The 17,473-nt window shown below is 54.6% G+C and overlaps 1 protein-coding gene across 50 annotated transcripts in view; it reads left to right on the top strand.

The window, feature by feature from the left end:
* Positions 1–17,473, top strand: part of PPFIBP2 (PPFIA binding protein 2) — a 153,290-nt gene that overhangs the window by 128,717 nt on the left and 7,100 nt on the right. For 39 of the 50 annotated variants that reach the window (XM_084974863.1, XM_084974832.1, XM_084974828.1 and 36 more), the window contains 9 exons: positions 2,640–2,775; positions 3,893–3,925; positions 4,416–4,557; positions 5,255–5,383; positions 14,082–14,232; positions 14,442–14,553; positions 14,797–14,885; positions 15,148–15,270; positions 16,844–16,969. In XM_084974863.1, the coding sequence (XP_084830989.1) occupies positions 2,640–2,775; positions 3,893–3,925; positions 4,416–4,557; positions 5,255–5,383; positions 14,082–14,232; positions 14,442–14,553; positions 14,797–14,885; positions 15,148–15,270; positions 16,844–16,969 (1,041 nt within the window). The remainder of the gene's footprint in view (positions 1–2,639; positions 2,776–3,892; positions 3,926–4,415; positions 4,558–5,254; positions 5,384–14,081; positions 14,233–14,441; positions 14,554–14,796; positions 14,886–15,147; positions 15,271–16,843; positions 16,970–17,473) is intronic. The other 11 variants (XM_084974840.1, XM_084974839.1, XM_084974835.1 and 8 more) reach the window with 1 other exon arrangement.

Below are 17,473 nucleotides of genomic sequence, written 5' to 3'. Positions count from 1 at the left end.
ATCCAGCAGGGCTGTGAGCTGTGGGGTCGGTCGCAGACACGGCTTGGATCCTGTGTGGCTGTGGCTGTGGCATAGGCTGGCGGCTGTAGCCACGGGTGTCGCCCTAAAAAAGCAAAAAGCAAAACAAAACCAAGGCAGTGTAGAGCTGGTGGCTGGGGGCAGGGGGAGTGTTAGGACCCCTGCACCGCAGAGCAAGGTGTGCAGCTCTCATCCTTGCTGCGCTCAAAGTCATGGTTGAAAAAGACGGGAGTGCCGTCCGCCACGGTGCAGGGATCTTGCTGCCGTGTCTTGGACCTCCGTGGCTGGCTCTTGCTTCCCAGTGGCTGGGGGCTCAGGACACTGTAAGCCGCTCTCGGTATTCCTTCTCCGCTCTGTCTGTCAGACACACCTCTGGTGCCCCCTGGAATGTGCTTCCCTGATCCGCCCTCCCCGGCGACATCACGAACCTGTCACCTCCCTGCCGCTGACAGCTCTAGAATTTAAGTCCCTGCCCCTCTGCGTCCAGCATCCTCGTCTCAGGTGCAGCAGTCACAAGCCTTTTAAGTTCCTGTTCGGTCTCCTGCGGATGAGCACGGGGCCTCAGTGCGTCCTCTACGTCGTGCCTGGGCCACAGGAGCCTGGTGTTCTAGGTGCCGTGTGCCTCACGCCTGCCTTCATCCAGGGACTGCTCTTGTGGTTACTGCTGTCCCTCCAGGCCCCGGGCGTATCGTGTGCTCTGTGCCTCTGTTTGCGTGCTGTCCCCGTGCTGTCCCCTTGTGCTCGGCCAGAGGCAGGGATCCTTATTCTCCGTTTAGAAATGAGCCGATCCGACTCGGAGCCTGGGCCGCTCTGGCTCAGGTGCGGGGCAGCCGGGTCTTCAGCCGTCAGCTGTTGTCGCCTCCTGGCATTTCCGGGCCGTCGCGAAGATTCTTATGGGGACCACAGGCACAGAACCGGCCTCGGGCATTCTGTGTCCTCTGGGTCATGTGCTGACAGGGCACCACCTTCTCCGGCCAAGCATCCTTCCCTCCCAGCTTCTTTTCTTGGCTGAGTGGAGCTGAGCCTTTTCGTTGTCTTTCTCACTGGCCTGCGCGCCTTTAGCCCGTCCTTGGGGCACGTTCTGCCCTCTTGATGTCTCAGCTCCTCTGTGAGCTCCCAGGCCAGCCCTCATCAGAGGCCTTGGCTGATGCTGCCCTGCCTTAGGGGGCGTGTGTGATGCCACCAGCGGTTCCTAAGGGGCTTCCCACCCCACATCTCTGTGTGTAGAGTGGAACTCGAGCCAGGCCCTCCAGTTCCTGAAATGTTTTAATGCTGCCTTCCCTGCAGGCAGTAGTCCCCAGTCTGAGGTGCATCAGAGGAACCTGAGATGCGTGTTAGAAGCACACACGCCGGGCGCCCTCCCTGAGGCCTGGGAGCCTGGGACTGGGTGTTTACAGGCGTCCCGGGGGGTTACAAAGCAGCCTGTGGTTGGCTCGCAGCTGCAGACTTTCTGGACCACAGGTCTGATCGGGCCCCAGCTGTACCTCAGGGATCATCATGAACTTAAAAACGGTCTGGCCTCCCTCTCTCAAGGCTCCCGTTATTTCTGGTTCACCAGCCCGTGTCTTCAGAATCCCTCGAGAATTTTCCCGGCTCTTCCCATCTCGCTCCCTTCTGAGCTTCTTGAGAGGATGAGCATTCAGTGTTCAGTGACTCAAGATTTGCGACACTTTCTAGGACCTGTGAGCAGAGAGAATTCAGCATGGGTTGGGCGCTTGGCTGTCAGTGAAACGAAACCTGAAAAGACATCCCCCATGGCTGAAATCCCCCATTGCTTTTCTGATGTGTCGGTTTTGAAACGGGTTTTGTCCGTCTGCTGCCTTCTTCGGGGCCTAATCAAGTGACCCACGGTGGGTCCCTTGGTGACTTTCATTCCTCTTTTCTTTTCACTCCGATGCGTTCCATTTTGTGGCCCTCGGGTTTGGGGACTTAGGGCCGCCTGAATCCTTCCTGGCCGATAAGTGCGAGCCTTCCTCTCCTTTAAATCCCCTTGTATCTTTGGGACCCTTTCTGTGGCCGGGGTCCAGGCACAGGCCCCCCTGCACCGGGGCTGAACCTCGTGCAGGGCTGTGCTCCTCAGTTACGGGGTGGGGGGGGGGCTCAGCGCTGGCACGTAGGCCTCTGGCCCCCTCTCTGTTGAAAGCTTTCCTCTGAGTGCCTGCTTCCTTTCGTGTTTCGCCTTAACCTGATATTCAAAATAATTGTTATAATACATACATAGAATGGATGATACGATGTGTTATAAAAATACAATAAAGCAACAGGTAGAGCTTTTGTTGGAATTCTGGCTTGTGTGGTCAGAGGGCTCGGTGGTCCATGGCTGTTACCGCTTTGAGCCTCTGAGCAAAATCGCAAAGGCGTCCCCTTGCTGCTTGGACTCGGTTGCAGTCAGCCCTCGAGTGGGGCTTGGCTGTGTCCCCATCTCACTGTGCGTGTGGCTTTGAGCAAGTTTCTCTCTCTCTCGGAGCCACTTCCTGGCCTGGATTGAATGATCTCTGAGGGGTCTTGGAATCAGCCGAAGGTCTTGGAAGACAGGGAGTGGTTCCTGCCTCCAAGGACGTCCAGACCGAGGGCAAATCCGTCTCTCTCTCCCCTTGTCTCTCCCTCTCCCCTTCCAATAGGACAGCCCTCTCCTGGCGGAGCACAAGTACCCCACGTTACCTGGGAAGCTTTCCGGAGCCACGCCCAATGGAGAGGCTGCCAAATCTCCCACGACCTCCCCACCTGACCCCGCAGGGAGCAGCCTGCCCAGGCTGAGTGAGTGTCCAGGCCCTGGGCTGGCGACCTCTGCAGCCGTGGCCTCGGCACTTCCGCGGCTGCATGAGGTCCCTGCACGGCCCACTCCAGTCCAGCCCTGGCGAGCAGTTGGGGGTGGGTGGACGGGCAAGTCGAATCTCAGGGTGGTCCCACGTCCAGAGACGCCGGCTGGCTGGGCACGCTGCTTCCGTCCAGAAACAGTTCAGCGCCCCGGAAAACCGGGGTGTGTGCCCACCTTCTTCCAGCTGCAGTTCCTCGCGCCTCTCACTCCTCCTGTCTTGAGACCCCACCGCCTTTCCTCCTTCCCTCCCTCCAGACGCCCCAGGCCGCCCTCCCTGGCCGCACCCGCCACTCTGTCCTCCTGACCTGCTCTCTCCTGGCTCTGCCTTCCTCTCTGCAGCCTCTCTGTCACCAAGAGGAGGATGTCAGGTGCTCCTCCACGGGAGGGTGCTCCCTTAGAGAGTGGACTCCGTGGCCAGCGGGCAAGGAGGCCCGGCTGCAGGGACCCTCTGGGTGCTTAGCATCTGAAGCCGTGGAGGTCTTTGCCCAGCAGGCTGTGCGTCCCCAGTAGCAGCAGCAGATCGCAGGGCCCAGAAGGGAAAGTCCTGGTCCTGACAGAGCTCTCCCTGCCCCCGACGCCCTCTCCCAGCTGTTCCCAGAGCTGCCTTCTGCCCTTGGCCAGTGCTGCTGTGGGCTGCAGGGACTCCAGAGAAGCCCTGGGAAGAGTGTGTCCTAGAGACACTCTGACCATGGACTTGCTGAAGCTTTGGACCGTTTCAGTCTGTCCCCCTGAGCCCCGGCTCCAGCCTGAGAGCAGCGGGTGGCCTGGTGTATTCGGCCCCTGGACCTCCCCCTCCCTGCGTGTGCACGCCTCACCTGCCAGGTGGGGACACCAGGAGCGTTGGTCCTTCACACAGGGCCACCTCTCGCTGCAGTGACCTCGTAGGTCAAGCTCAGTCACGATTCCCCCCATCCTTCCTGGTGGGATTATTTTTCTTTCTGTTGGAGTTTTTCCCTCTTGCTCGGTGACTCTTTTTTTATTTCTTTGCTTCCCTATAACTCTGCTGGGCCTCTCTTGCTTCTTCATGTGGCTTCTCTGCTCCTTGGTTGGCTGGAGGTCGTGGCCGGAGTGTCAGTGCCCCCGCATTAGGTACTGTGCCCTCCAGGTGAGGCGGAGGGAGACGCCCTGTTCCCGCCCCTGGCCCCTCCCCTCCCCAGGCGGTCAGCCAGGTGCCCCGCCCCCCTCCTGTGGCACCTCCCCTTCCCAACTGGTCATCCAGGTCCCGCCCCTCCTCTGGCCCCGCCCCTTCCCGAGATGTCAGGCAGGTGCCCCCCTCCCCCACATGCATTCCAGTATCTCCCTTGGGGAAGAGAGGAGGCTCCTTGCTGGAGTGACCCTGCAAAGGCTGGGCCCCCAAACTCTCAGTTTAAGACATTCTCTAGCCCCGATTTGAAACCTTAAGCTCACCAACTCTTCAGAGAAAGCCCGGGGTGCGCCTGCGCCCCGAGCTGCGCTCTGCGCTCTTGGAGGCAGAGCCGGGGAGGCTTCGGACTCCCGAAGGGATGGCCCAGGCTGGGGGGAGGTTTGCAGAGGCCGCGTCCTTCCTGTCATTCACACGCCCCTTCATTTTCCCTCGCAGGAGACATGGAAAGTGGTTGGGACGATACTGCCGTGGCCACTGACCTCTCCTCCACGTCATCGGGCACCGAGTCCAGCCCCCAGTCGCCCTTGACCCCAGACGGTAAACGGAGTCCCAAAGGCATCAAGAAATTCTGGGGAAAGTAAGTTGGTGGCGATTGTCATCATGTTGCTGGGAGTTAATATTCCTCACGGCCGGGCAGGCCCCGTTCAGGGCGATGTCCCAGCAGCAGTAAACTGTCCGGTGTGGCGAGGAGATGCCGAGTTATTTTTAGGGCGCAGAGACCGAGCACTAGGAGCCGCACGCACCAAATACAGCTGGTTGCCTCCCAGTCGCCCTTCTCGGCCTCGATCCATCCATCCTGCAGACCCCGAGCACGTGGCCCGCACCTACACGGCGTGTGCCCAGGAGAGACAGGCCCACGACACCAGTGGCTTCCTCCCGGCTCAGTCTGTGTCTTAAGAAATCTTTGGAAAAAAACGAAAATATTTTAAGGAGGAGTTCCCTGGGTTAAGGACTCCCTGTTGTCAGGTGCAAGTTTGATCCCTGGCCTGGGAACTTCCTCATACCGTGAGAAAAAAAAAAAAAAAAACAAGTACTTGCTGGCCCTGCTGACACAGTCTGCGAAATGAGGGGGCACCCTTGACATTGACCCCCCCGGAGGGCGGCCCAGTCCCGGGGGCGGGGTGAGGATGGAGGGTCTGCACGAGGAGCTGTCACCGGTCTTGGTGCCCGGCCTGGGGGGCCCTGGCCTGGCTTGTGCCCCCCCGGGGGAGGGCTGCACCGACTCCACAGGCTCAGCCTGCCCCTGACAGACTCCCGGATTCCTCTCCACGCAGAATCCGAAGAACTCAGTCGGGAAACTTCAACACCGACGCCCCGGGGGTGGCTGAGTTTCGACGAGGGGGGCTCCGGGCAACCGCTGGGCCCAGGCTCTCTAGGACCAGAGACCCCAAGGGTCAGAAATGGTAAGGACCGTCCAGTGCACCTACAAAGAAGGGTGTCAGATCCCGGCCAGGGTGGAGCGGGGACGAAGGCAGGGGCCGAGCGACTCGGCCTCTCCAGACACTGCCCACGCTTCCCAATTGGTGCACCGAGGTTCGGCCGGAGGTGCTGGGGCGGGAGCTGGGCACCCCGCCCCCGAGGACCCCCCCAGGACCCCGCAGCCCTGCACCGCCTCGTTACTCTAGGCAGGGCCCCGTTAGGTTGGAGAGGGGCCTTTAAGAGCACAGATTCTGGCATCAGAGACCTAGGTTGGAATTTCTGCTCAGCAGCGTCCAGCTTCTGAGGGCTGAGCCCCGAGCCAAGCTGTAACTTTGCTACACGTCAGCTTCCTCATCTGTGAAGAGAGTGTGTGTGTGTGTGTGTGTGTGTGGGTGTCAAAAACCAGTGTGTGTTAAAGCTCTTAGGAGATCACAGGAGCTACCGCACGTCTAACCCCTGCAGGGGTCGCCTTCCCCAGGAGATCCGGACCCTGCCTCTGCGTCCGGCCCTCCTCCTCCCACACCGGCCTCTGCACAGGGTGCAGCTGGAGCAGTCATCCCTCAGCACCCACTGTACCCAACGCTCCTGGAGGGGTTGGAAAGGGACCCCAGCGGGAAGTTTTATGTGGAGGTTCCCATCACCCTTCACGAGAGAGCATGAAAGAGGGAGACTTTTCCAGAGGTGACCTGGTGGACACCTTCTGGCCACCACCTTTTCCCCCGTCCTCAGATCTCCCTGCTTCCCACCTGCCCGGGTGAACCTTTGCCTCCCGTGTCTTAGGAAAACCCCTCGGTCCCCTCTGCCCCCCTCACTCACCCCCACAGTGCACTGTCTCCAGCGGAGCAGCCCCACAGGGTCTGAGCCTCTCAGCCAAGACCAGGCTTTGGGGCTTCCCGAGGATTGGACTGTGACAGGTGAAATGTCCCCAAATTGTGAAAAGCAAGGCTTGACGGTCTCAGGTGTCACCCGTCCGAGATGCCATCGCGGTGCCAAGAGCAGGTCGTTACCGAGTAAGACGTGCACAGCTCCCGTCTTTGTTCTGGAGACAGTGTGGTCCAGACCCCAGCAAAGGGAGAGCCTCGTGGGCGCACACCCCCCTTCCCCCCTCCCCCCCAGGTTTCTAGGCCTCTCCGGGAGCGCCTGTGTACACACTCGGGACCTTAGGCGGCCGTCCCCAGACCCGTCCTGGACCTGCTCCCCCAGGATCGTGGAGTAGGGTTTGCCCTTCTCATCACAAGTGTAAATGCGTAAAAAGCGTTAGCTTTAGATGCTGTTGAACCTAAGGACGTGGTCTGAGAAGGCAGAGCCCAGCTCAGAGCCATCAGAAGCCCCCTCGTGCCTCAGTGGTAACAAACCATGAGGATGTGGGTTCGATCCCCCTGGCCTCGCTCAGTGGGTTAAAGGATTAGGCACTGGCACAAGCTGTGGTGTAGGTCGCAGATGCTGCTCAGATCTGATGTGGCTGTGGCTGTGGTGTAGGCTGGCAGCTGCAGCTCTGGTTCTACCCTTAGCCTGGGAACCTCCAGATGCTGCAGGCACGGCCTGAAAAAGAGAAAGAAAGAAGATGAGCGAAGGAAGCTTGTTTCCCTTCTGTGATCATCTGACCTTAGACATTAGTATTTCTGGTTCTTAGATTCTGATTCTGGTTCTTAGATTAAAAATTAAGCCACTATAAGCTTGAATGATTAATCTTCTGGCTTTTCTTTAGGGTTGATTCTTTTTGTAAAAAAATTTGTTTTATTATAGTTGATTTACAACATTCTGTCAGTTTCTGCTGCACAGCCCGTTATACATATATGTACATCCTTTTTCTCATATTATCATCTCTCTTGAGGGCTGATTTTTTTTTTTTTTTTTTTTTTTGGTCTTTTTAGGGCTGCACTTGCAGCATATGGAGGTTCCGAGGCTAGGGGTCAAATCGGAGCTACAGCTGCCAGCCTGCGTCACAGCCACACCAGATCCTTAACCCACTGAGCAAGGCCAGGGATCGAACCCACATCCTCATGGTTCCTAGTCAGATTCATTTCCGCTGCACCATGACGGGAATTCCGAGGGCTGATTCTTGAAGGGGGATCACTGGTCAGTGGGTGGGTACTTGGCCAAGACCCTTAGGTGTTTTTCCTGAGAGTGAGCCGCGTGGTCAGGGAGCCCACGCAGGGTCTGCCGGTGACTTTGGTGTGGGGTAGCCAGTGCCGGGAACGGGCTCGGCCGAAGGCAGCTCTGGCCGCAGGGCTGCTTTGTCTGGCGGCCTCTGCTTCGTTAACCGTGACAGTGGACGAGGAGGAGACTGGGAACAAGGCCCAGTGAGATCTGTGTTGATCGCCGCCGAGCCTGCGGCCACGAACCCGAGTTTCCTGGTGGGAGAGACAGGCCCTTGCTGCTCTGGAGCAGAGACGTGATGTACATTATGGCTGATGGGCTCTGGTGTGTTTAGTTTATAAAATACTGTCACCAACACACCTATAGGAAAAGTCCTTTGTTGGCGAAAGTCTCTAGCCCCAATCCTTTTTTCCCCCAATCTGTGTTTTAAATATAATATTTGGTACTCACATTTTATAGGAACTCTCCCAGGTTATAGAAGCATAAGTTGTGTTACTAGTTTTCCCCATTTTGCCGATTTCTGTTCCAGTTGGCGCAGCTGTGCCATGCATGCCTAGTACGCCCACAAAAAGTTTTTGCAGCTTTTCTTTGTTTAAAGTTCTCTACTGCAAAAGAAATTACATTTTTATTGTGAATTTAGTTTACGTGTTTGTCATTTTACGTCTTCTTTTGTGACTTATGTGCATAGTTTCCCATTTATTCATCTTTTCTTTAGTTATTTCATGGCATAGATTTCTATCTGTTCTTCCTATATTAAGCTATTAAGCCACGTCTAAAAATTGTGACAAATTAATTTTTAGGTTTGTTGCAGAGTTTCACTTTGATATTTAAATTTTTACGTTTTGTCTTTAACGAAATTCATCAACTTTTACTTTGTGATTTCATTCACTGTTTTGCTTTAAAATTTTTCAGTGGCTTTTTTTTTTTTTTAACTTGGTTTTAAACTGTGAGGTTTGTTTTTTTGTTTGTTTGTTTTGTTTTTTGTCTTTTGTCCTGTTTGGGCCATACCAGCGGCATATGGAGGTTCCCAGGCTAGGGGTCTAATCGGAGTTACAGCTGCCGGCCTACGTCACTGCCACAGCAATGCAGGATCCGAGCCTTGTCTGTGACCTACACCACAGTTCACGGCAACGCCAGATCCTTAACCCACTGAGGGAGGCCAGGGATCGAACCCGCGACCTCATGGTTCCTAGTTGGATTTGTTTCTGCTGTGCCACGACAGGAACTCTGTGAGGTGTTTTTTAAATTTTTTAAATTTATTTTTTTAAGGCCACACCCACATCACATGGACGTTCCCAGGCTAGGGGTCGAATCAGAGCTGCAGCTGTCAGGGTACACCACAGCCACAGCAACGCTGGATCCAGGCCATACCTGGGACCTACACCACAGCTTGCAGCAACACCAGATCATTTAACCCACCGAGCACGGCCAGGGATCAAACCCACATTCTCGTGGATACCAGTCAGATTCTTAACCCGCTGAGCCACAACAGAAACACCCCTAAACTGTGAGTTTCAAAAGTGATTTTTAAAAAGTTTAAAAAGCATCTGTTTGGGGATTTGTTTTGGTATATGGAGAGTTGTTTGTTTGTTTGTTTTTTCCCCAAGAAAAAGTGGAGTATGAATTTGAGGTCAGCTGGACTTAAAGCCACATGGCTGGATGCGATCTTTGTGGAAGGGTTTTCTGAGTTGGTCCCCAGAATAAATTCCCTTCAGGGATGCTCGCTCAGGAGGGATCTCTGGTCAGACTGCTTCCTGCCTCTGGCCCCATTTTACTGCCTTTCTCCCAAACTCGTGGTCAGTGTCGTGTCCATCGTGGATATAAGGAGGCGTGGGCCTCAAGGTCCGTTTCTTGCCCAGGTCCCGCCTATGGTCCAGAGAGGGTGTAACCGGTGTGTTGACAAGACCGTGTGTTTTGAAATATTTTCATAAGTGAGGTATTAAAAACACAAACAGTGTTTTTTAGGGGTCGGGGTTTGGGGTGGGCACCTGCAGCATGTGGAAATTCCCGGGCTAAGGATCGCACCTGTGTTGCAGCTGCAGCACTGGGTCTTCACCCTCCGGGGCACAGAGGGAACTCCCACAAACAGGTTGAAGATTGCTGACGCTTCACTCCCACTCCTTTGGTCTACACCTTGCCTAGGATCAGATGAGGCTGGAATAACTGGACAAGTTTGAGACCTGGCTGAGGGGAAGTTGCGTTGGGCATCCATTTAGTCTGGGATGAGTCGGATGGTGTTTATGTGGTTTGCAGTCACAGTTAGTTTGGTCAGTTAGCTGTCCTGCTGTAGAAATGCCTGCCCGCGTGCCAGTGTGCTCAGCGCTCTGATCCCAAGATGCGAAGGCAGAGATCGTGTACCAAGATGAACTTGCCCTCTGGCATTTGGTTTCAGGAGTGTGGGGTCGTGGAAAACGAAAGGACGTGTGGAATATACAAACCAGAAGCCACTCCGTGGAAAGTCTTTTTCACTCGTCAGATTCGTGCAACCCTAGGCAGGCGACTTGGGTGTCTGGGATGCTTGGTCAGAACAGAGCTGCTGTCTCTCCAGAGATGCGCTTACTAATGGGACGCATACGACCGTCAGAGCGCCCTCTGTTCCCCCTCCACCGCGGGACTGGCCTGCTCGATCCACTTGATTATTTTAACTGCCGTCTGGGAAGATGCTTCTGACCATGTCGGTAAAACACGTGGTTTGGCTGAATGTGAAAGTCCTTTCTGGTCATGTCTAAATTACTCAGCAGCATGCTCAGCCATGGCCCTGGACGAGCTCTGGGGACCCTGGCAGTGAGAGGAGCTGAGGAGGTGGGACAGCACAGGCCCAGGGGGCAGAGACCGTCCCCAGCGCGGGAAGCAGGAAGGTGGTCAGGGTAGAGGAGCGGCAGAGCTCTAGGATGCTTTCAAAAGGTCTTTAGGACAGAGCAAATTCTGATCTCAAAATCAATTCTTTCCTCCCAGAACTGAAAATATCCCGTATATGTAAACTATTTGTTTCTTGCCAATTCCCAGAAACCAAAAAGTAAAGGAAATTAAAAACTAATATGAAGTAAAATTGAGCATTGAAATGAATTATCCTGATATTACGAAAAATAATGAGCCAAAAAAATCCCAGATCAAGCCAAAAGCAATAATTTACCGAGCGCAACAGATAAATTCCAAACTTGAAGAGTGAACGGGTTCCTAAATTGTTCAAATAAAGTGGATCGTGAACACAGGGGCAAAATCTCTTGCCGATTGTACATGATGTACTGACACTGACCAAGATAAGGTTCATGATATGCAACAGCCACAAGGACATTACTTAAATAAGCGTCAATTCAGGGAGGTCCTCTTGTGGCTCAGGTGTAATGATCCTGACTAGCATCCAGGAGGATGCGCGTTCGATCCCTGGCCTTGCTCAGTGGGTTAAGGATCTGGAGAGGCGGTGAGCTGTGGTGTAGGGCAGAGGCATGGCTTGGGTCCCGTGCTGCTGTGGCTGTGGTGTAGGCCGGCAGCTGCAGCTCCACTTTGACCCCTAGCCTGAGAACGTCCATGTGCTATAGGCACAACCCTAAAAAGACATGCATGCATACATACATGTCAATTCAAAGAATACTTCAGACTGGCACTAGACGGCTTGAACAGCATGTAATAAAAACACTGTTAAGGTCAAAAATAGGAATCATGCTGGAAGCAGAGGGACTCAACCTTCTGGGAGGAAATACAGCCCCGCCCCCACCTGCCAACAGCTGTGGGTTGGATTTCCTTCCCATCGGTTCAGTCCTTGGATGTGGAACCTGCGAGCAGGACAAGGAGGACCGGGGGACCCGTGCCACTTCTTGTGAGGGACTTGAGCATCCTGGCACCAGTCCCCTGGCTGATAGAGAGGGGCAGCAGTCAGAGAGTGTGCACCCAAACAGCAGGGGAAAGCACTCTGGAAGTATAGCTAGGAGGTAATCAATAAAAACATCCTTTCTGGATTTCAGGATGCTTTTCAGTTGGACTAGATTTGTAGTTTGGGGGTCATTTTATTCTTAGTCTAAATATTGTTTCCTTACCTCGTATTCAAATCGTGTACTTTTCTTCAAGAGGCACCCCCCCCCAGGTTTATAAGTTCCGTGACTTCCTGGTGTCGCAAAACCTGAATCTGTACCTACTCATGATCCGCTAAAACCCGGGCTCCAGACTGTGTGGCCAGCACCTGCTCTAAAGGGACGCATCATCGACAGCAGCTGTTCTAGAACGTTCTCCACTCATTCTGGCCCTTTAAGGAGTTCTCATCTTTAAGCAATTTTTTAATGCCTCATCTGGGCAATAAATTTTTGTTTAACCCAGCATTTTAGGAATACGCGCTTGAAAGGAATCTTGTAGAAGAGCTGGTTTTCTATATTCCATGAATCATCCTTTATTTTTAAAAACAAAAATAAAGTTGCTTCGTCAGCCTCCAGGCCACCTCGCCGCAACCAGAGGACTCACTTGGGACTTCGAGTCTGTCGTTACATTCACACTTTAAATGAAAAATTAACGTGGTTATCGGAATTGGCGGCTTGGTAATAGCCAGGCTTCCTGTCTGGGGAACTTGATCTAGCTCTTCATTCATTCATGCCTCTCTTTTCATGTTGCTCAGTTTGAGGTCTCATGGTTACCGCCTCCCACCGCACCCCCAAACAGGAACACGGGACCCACAGTTCGCTTCTAAAGGCAGCTCCTAGACGTTTTATACTTGGTTGCTGTGAGTGAGATTTGAAAATTTTTTTTTATTACTCAGATGAATTTATCACATCTGTAGTTGTATAATGATCATAACAATCCGATTTCACAGGATTTCCATCCCACAGCCCAAGCACATCCCCCACCCCCCCCCCAAACTGTCTCCTCCGGAGACCATAAGTTTTTCAATGTCTGTGAGTCAGCATCTGTTCTGCAAAGAAGTTCTCTCTGTCCTTTTTTCAGACTCCACATGTCAGTGAAAGCATTTGATGTAGGTGTCTCATTGTCTGGCTGACTTCACTTCGCATGATAGTTTCTAGGTCCATCCATGTTGCTAAAAAGGCCGGTATTTCGTTCCCATTAAAGGCTGAGTCATATTCCATTGTGTGTATGGACCACATCTTCTGGACCCACTCCTCTGCCGATGGACATTTAGGTTGTTTCCATGTCTTGGCTGTTGTAAATAGTGCTGCAGTGAACGCTGGAGTACATGTGTCTTTGCAAGTCGTGGTTTTCTTTGGGTAGATGCCCAGGAGTGGCATTGCTGGATCAAATGGTAGTTCTATGTTTAGTTTTCTGAGGCATCTCCATACTGCTTTCCACAGTGGTTGCACCGATTTACAGTTTTAAAAATGTTAGCATCTGTGCTTGGATGGTATATAGAAAATTGACTTGTGTAGGTCATACAGATAATACAGGCGTGTGTGAGCCTTGTGTGTGGTTTGTAACTATAGCCATCTTCCTGGAGTTTCTTGGGTTTTCTATGTGGGCAGTCGTATCGTTTGAAGAGAATGGCTTTCTTTTATTCCTACTTTCTAATAGCTATGCTTTTTATTTTATCTCTTATACTAACTACAATTCTCAGACTGGTGTTAGTGCTGATAAAACATACTGTCTTTTTTGGAGTTTCCGTTATGGTTCAGCGGAAATGAATCTGACTAGGAACCATGAGGTTGTGGGTTCGATCCCTGGCCTTGCTCAGTGGGTTAAGGATCTGGCATTGCTATGAGTTGTGGTGTAGGTCGTGGATGCAGCTTAGATCCCACATTGTTGTGGCTGTGGTGTAGGCCGGTGGCTACAGCTCCAACTCAGCCCCTAGCCTGGGAACCTCCATATGCTGTGGGTGCAGGCCTAAAAAGCAAAATAAAATAAAATACTGTCTTTCTATTGACTTGAATGTGCCTAGTGTTTCATTAGTAAATAAGGCACTAACTATTAACCAGAAGTGTTTTTTTGGTCTTTGTTTGATTTTGTTTTTTTGTCTTTTTAGGGCTGTACCTGCAACATATGGAGGCTCCTAGGATAGGGGTTAAACTGGAGCTGCAGCTGCCAGCCTACACCACAGCCACAGATCCGAGCTGTGTCTGTGACCACTACACCACAGCTCATGGCAATACCAGATCCTTAACTCACTGAGCAAGGCCAGGGCTCGAACCTGCGTCCTCATGGATGCTAGTCAGATTCCTTTCCACCGAGTCACAATGGGAACTCCATGTGTGTTTTGTTCTTTAATGTTAGAGAACGGACCCCCTTTTCCTGGTTTTATAAGTATTTTCCTAAAAATGACATTAAACCCCATTTAAGACAATTGTTTGTGGCTCTTCATCCTAATGGGGCCTGAACCCTGGGCTTTGACACGTGTGTGTGTGTGTGTGTGACAGCACGAGTGAACGTGGCCTCCTGGGAACCTGTAACTAACTGCCGCAGGCTCTCAGCAGCTGCTCATTTGAGGTTCAGGCCAGGTGTTAGCCTGGAGAACTAGGGTCTCCCTGACATGAGTGCCTCCTAGTGGGATTTTGCTCAGCTGGATCCCCGGGGGGCGGGTTCCCTCTGGGCACCACAGCTTCTCTTTTGTGGGGCGCTGCTCACAGGGCCGTGCTGCTTCCTTCTTCCCAGTGACGCCAACGCCCCCTTCGCCCAGTGGAGCACAGAGCGTGTGTGTGCGTGGCTGGAGGACTTTGGCCTGGCCCAGTATGTCATCTTTGCCAGGCAGTGGGTGACTTCTGGCCACACTTTGCTGACCGCCACCCCTCAGGACATGGAAAAGGTAAGGGCTGGGCGCTGGGCGAGGAGGCTCCCATTTCTTCCCAAACCAGGGCGTGGGAAGGGGGGCCCCCCATTTCTCCCCCCGCCCCAGGAGGGTGCAGGGGCTCCCTGTCGCTGCCGGTAGACCCCAGGGCGCCGGGCAGAAGTCTGCTGCCACCCGCCTCCCGCCAGCACCGAGACATCCCGCCTGTCCTCCTCTCTCGCTTTCAGGAGCTGGGAATTAAGCACCCTCTTCACAGGAAGAAGCTGGTTTTGGCAGTGAAAGCCATCAACGCCAAGCAGGAGGAGAAGTCCGCCCTGCTGGACCACATCTGGGTCACACGTAAGGACGGGCATCTGTGTGTCACTTCCGGCGGCTCCCGAGGGGGACCTTTCCCTGGGAAGGTGTGTCTCAGGGTGGCCGTCTCCTCGGGGGCCCCGACGGTGACATCAGCTCTCCATCAATATCAATAATCACAGCAACTCTAACGGGGGGGGGGGGGGATACAGCGGGACCTTCAGAATGATGATTCGCTGCCGCCTTTTCTTCTTCGTCCCCGTCCTCCCGTCCCCCCGGTGCCTGTAGGTTGGCTCGATGATATCGGCTTACCCCAGTACAAAGACCAGTTCCACGAATCCCGCGTGGACGGGCGGATGCTGCAGTACCTAACGGTGGTGAGGCTTCTTCCTCCAGCACGCCGCGGCCCTGTGGCGGTTAAACTCGATTCCACCCCCTCCCTCGTGCCCTTAAGGTCTTAATCAAACAGTGTCATTTGTCCCACGCGAGGGCCCAAGCCGCAGACGCGAAGCGCTGTGCTGGGGAAGCGGTCGCCGGGGGTGCGTGCCCCTGGCCAGCGTGGTGGATGGCCTGCGATTGGTCTGGGGAGCAGCCTCCGGGGGCATTTGTGGTTCATCCGTCAAAGTGCTTCTCTTCCAGAATGATCTCCTCTTCCTGAAAGTCACCAGCCAGCTACATCATCTCAGCATCAAATGTGCCATTCACGTGCTGCATGTCAACAAGTTCAACCCCCACTGCCTGCACCGGCGGCCAGCGGATGAGGTGAGACGGGACACGACCTGTGCAGGCGGCCCCGAGCCAGGACACCTGGAAGGTCAGGTGTGGGGAAAGCAGAACCACGTCCTCCAGAAGTGGCCGCATCGCAGACCACGGGGCTGTGGATTCTCGCCTTTGCAGGGGCTTCAGGGGTCCCAGCTCCCCCGTGGTCTGTGCCCTGTTGTCCCCCAGCAGCCGCTAGACCTTCAGCTGCCACCTCCCCTGGGGAGACGTGGGCCGTGGGCCGCAGGACAGTAACAGCAGGTCTCTCGGAGCCGTCGTAATGATTGAGGGAGATGAGGAGTGCAGCAGGGGGAGGGACAAGACGAAACAAAGATGGGTGTCCAAGCGGCGGACGAGAGGGGAAGAGGAGCCGTGAGGAACCAGACACGGCAGAGTAGATCTGCACGCCTGGATGCAGAATTAGCCCACTCCAGCCCCGGGCGCACAGGGGACCCGGGTTTTGCCAGAGGCAGTGGAGGTAACAGAGACCCAAATCCTGGGAGTTCCCGTCGTGGTTCAGTGGTTAAGGAATCCAACTAGGAACCTTGAGGTTGCGGGTTAGGGATCCCGCGTTGCTGTGGCTCTGGCGTAGGCTGGTGGCTGCAGCTCCGATTCGACCCCTAGCCTGGGAACCTCCATGTGCCTCAGGAGCGGCTCAAGAAATGGCAAAAAGACAAAAAAAAAAAAAAAAAAAAAAGAAAGAGAAAGACACCCAGATCCTGGAGAATTAACTCCCTGATGACGTTCCGTGAGCCTCGGCGTCCTGGTGGGCCCCAAAGCCTCGGGCTTGTCAGTCACACCCTGCGTTCCTGGAAGCTAGGTCCAGCCCTGCCGTGAGGGCACCCCCTCTTCCCCGGCAGTAGAAACGCCCACCTCGCCCCATCTCTTTTCTCCCTGGTCGACAGAGATGCCGTGAGAGCGTCCACACCAGGGTCAGTGGTGGGCACTGCGAGGACCAGACGCACCTGAGGGCCCTCGGTTGTGAGACACTTTTTTTTTTTTTTTTTAGGGCTACACCCACGGCATATGGAGGTCCCCAGGTTCGGGGTCAAATTGGAGCTGGATCTGCCAGCCTACACCACAGCCACAAAGGATCCGAGCTGCATGTGCGACCTACACCACAGCTCATGGCAACGCCAGGTCCTTAACCTACTGAGCGAGGCCAGGGATCGAACCTGCGTCCTCATGGACACTAGTCAGGTTCACTAACCGCTGAGCCACGATGGGAACTCCATTCGTGAGAATCTTGGTGTGTGTGCTTCTGAAACATCGGGCCACACCAGGGAGGTCTTGGTTCTGTGACACACTCAGCTGGGGATTGATGGTCCACGCTCAGGTTGTGTTGAATCACGGACTCACGCTGCCTTCCTGTGTTGGCCCCCAGTCACCAGAGTCAGGGAGCGATGCGATTCTGGCATCCCATGTCTCCGTGTCGGAGGCTCTCGGGCGGCTGGCCTGGCGCCCGGGTCAGTGGGCACGAGAGTCACCTTACCAGGCCTCCGGGGCTGGCGTATGCCCAGGCGCCGGGGTTGCACCTGCAGGCCTGACCTCTCCACTCTCCTCCTCCCTGTCTCAGAGTAACCGTTCGCCTTCCGAAGTCGTGCAGTGGTCCAACCACAGGGTGATGGAGTGGTTGCGGTCCGTGGACCTGGCGGAATATGCACCCAACCTACGTGGGAGTGGCGTCCACGGAGGTCTCATTGTGAGTGGCTCTGTGGGCTGGCCCGCCTGCCTCGGTGATCTGCCTCCCCCCACCTCCCACCGGGGTACTCAGAACCTGCTGTCTTAAGGGCTGCACATACGCCCCAGGAAAAAGTAGTATTTCATCTGAACCCCTTGCATAAATGGAAGCCTCAGAGCATAACTGGATCATTTGTGGCTGATGTGTAGTAGGTTTCATGGAGACGAGATGGTTTCTGGAAAGACATCCCAAGCCTCAGGCCCTGAGGTGTCCAGGGCAGAGGGGCTGCAGGAGACTCACCCATTAACCAGCAGCTGGAGGAACGCGGGGCCAGGAGGTGGGGCGGGGGGTGGAGGGAGGCCCCTCAAACGCCTTCTGTGCTTGCCCTGCTGTGACCTGGGTCACCACTCAGATGTGTCACGTGGCAGCGCCAGCAGAGAAATGAGGAAGGGGTGGCTCGGATGTCTTCCCTGGGAGGCAGCCTTGTCTGGGAGGTCACGGCTCTGCTGGTGGGTCACAGGGCCG

This window comes from Sus scrofa, chromosome 9 (assembly GCF_054392235.1).
Source record: "Sus scrofa isolate SSC_HxYL_T2T_F1_AM1 chromosome 9, Sscrofa_HxYL_maternal_Yorkshire_Landrace_v2.0, whole genome shotgun sequence".
In the NCBI taxonomy this organism is placed as follows: Eukaryota; Metazoa; Chordata; class Mammalia; order Artiodactyla; family Suidae; genus Sus; species Sus scrofa.
The sequence above is the reverse complement of the archived record's forward strand: the minus strand, read 5'-3'. Positions and strand labels throughout refer to the sequence as shown.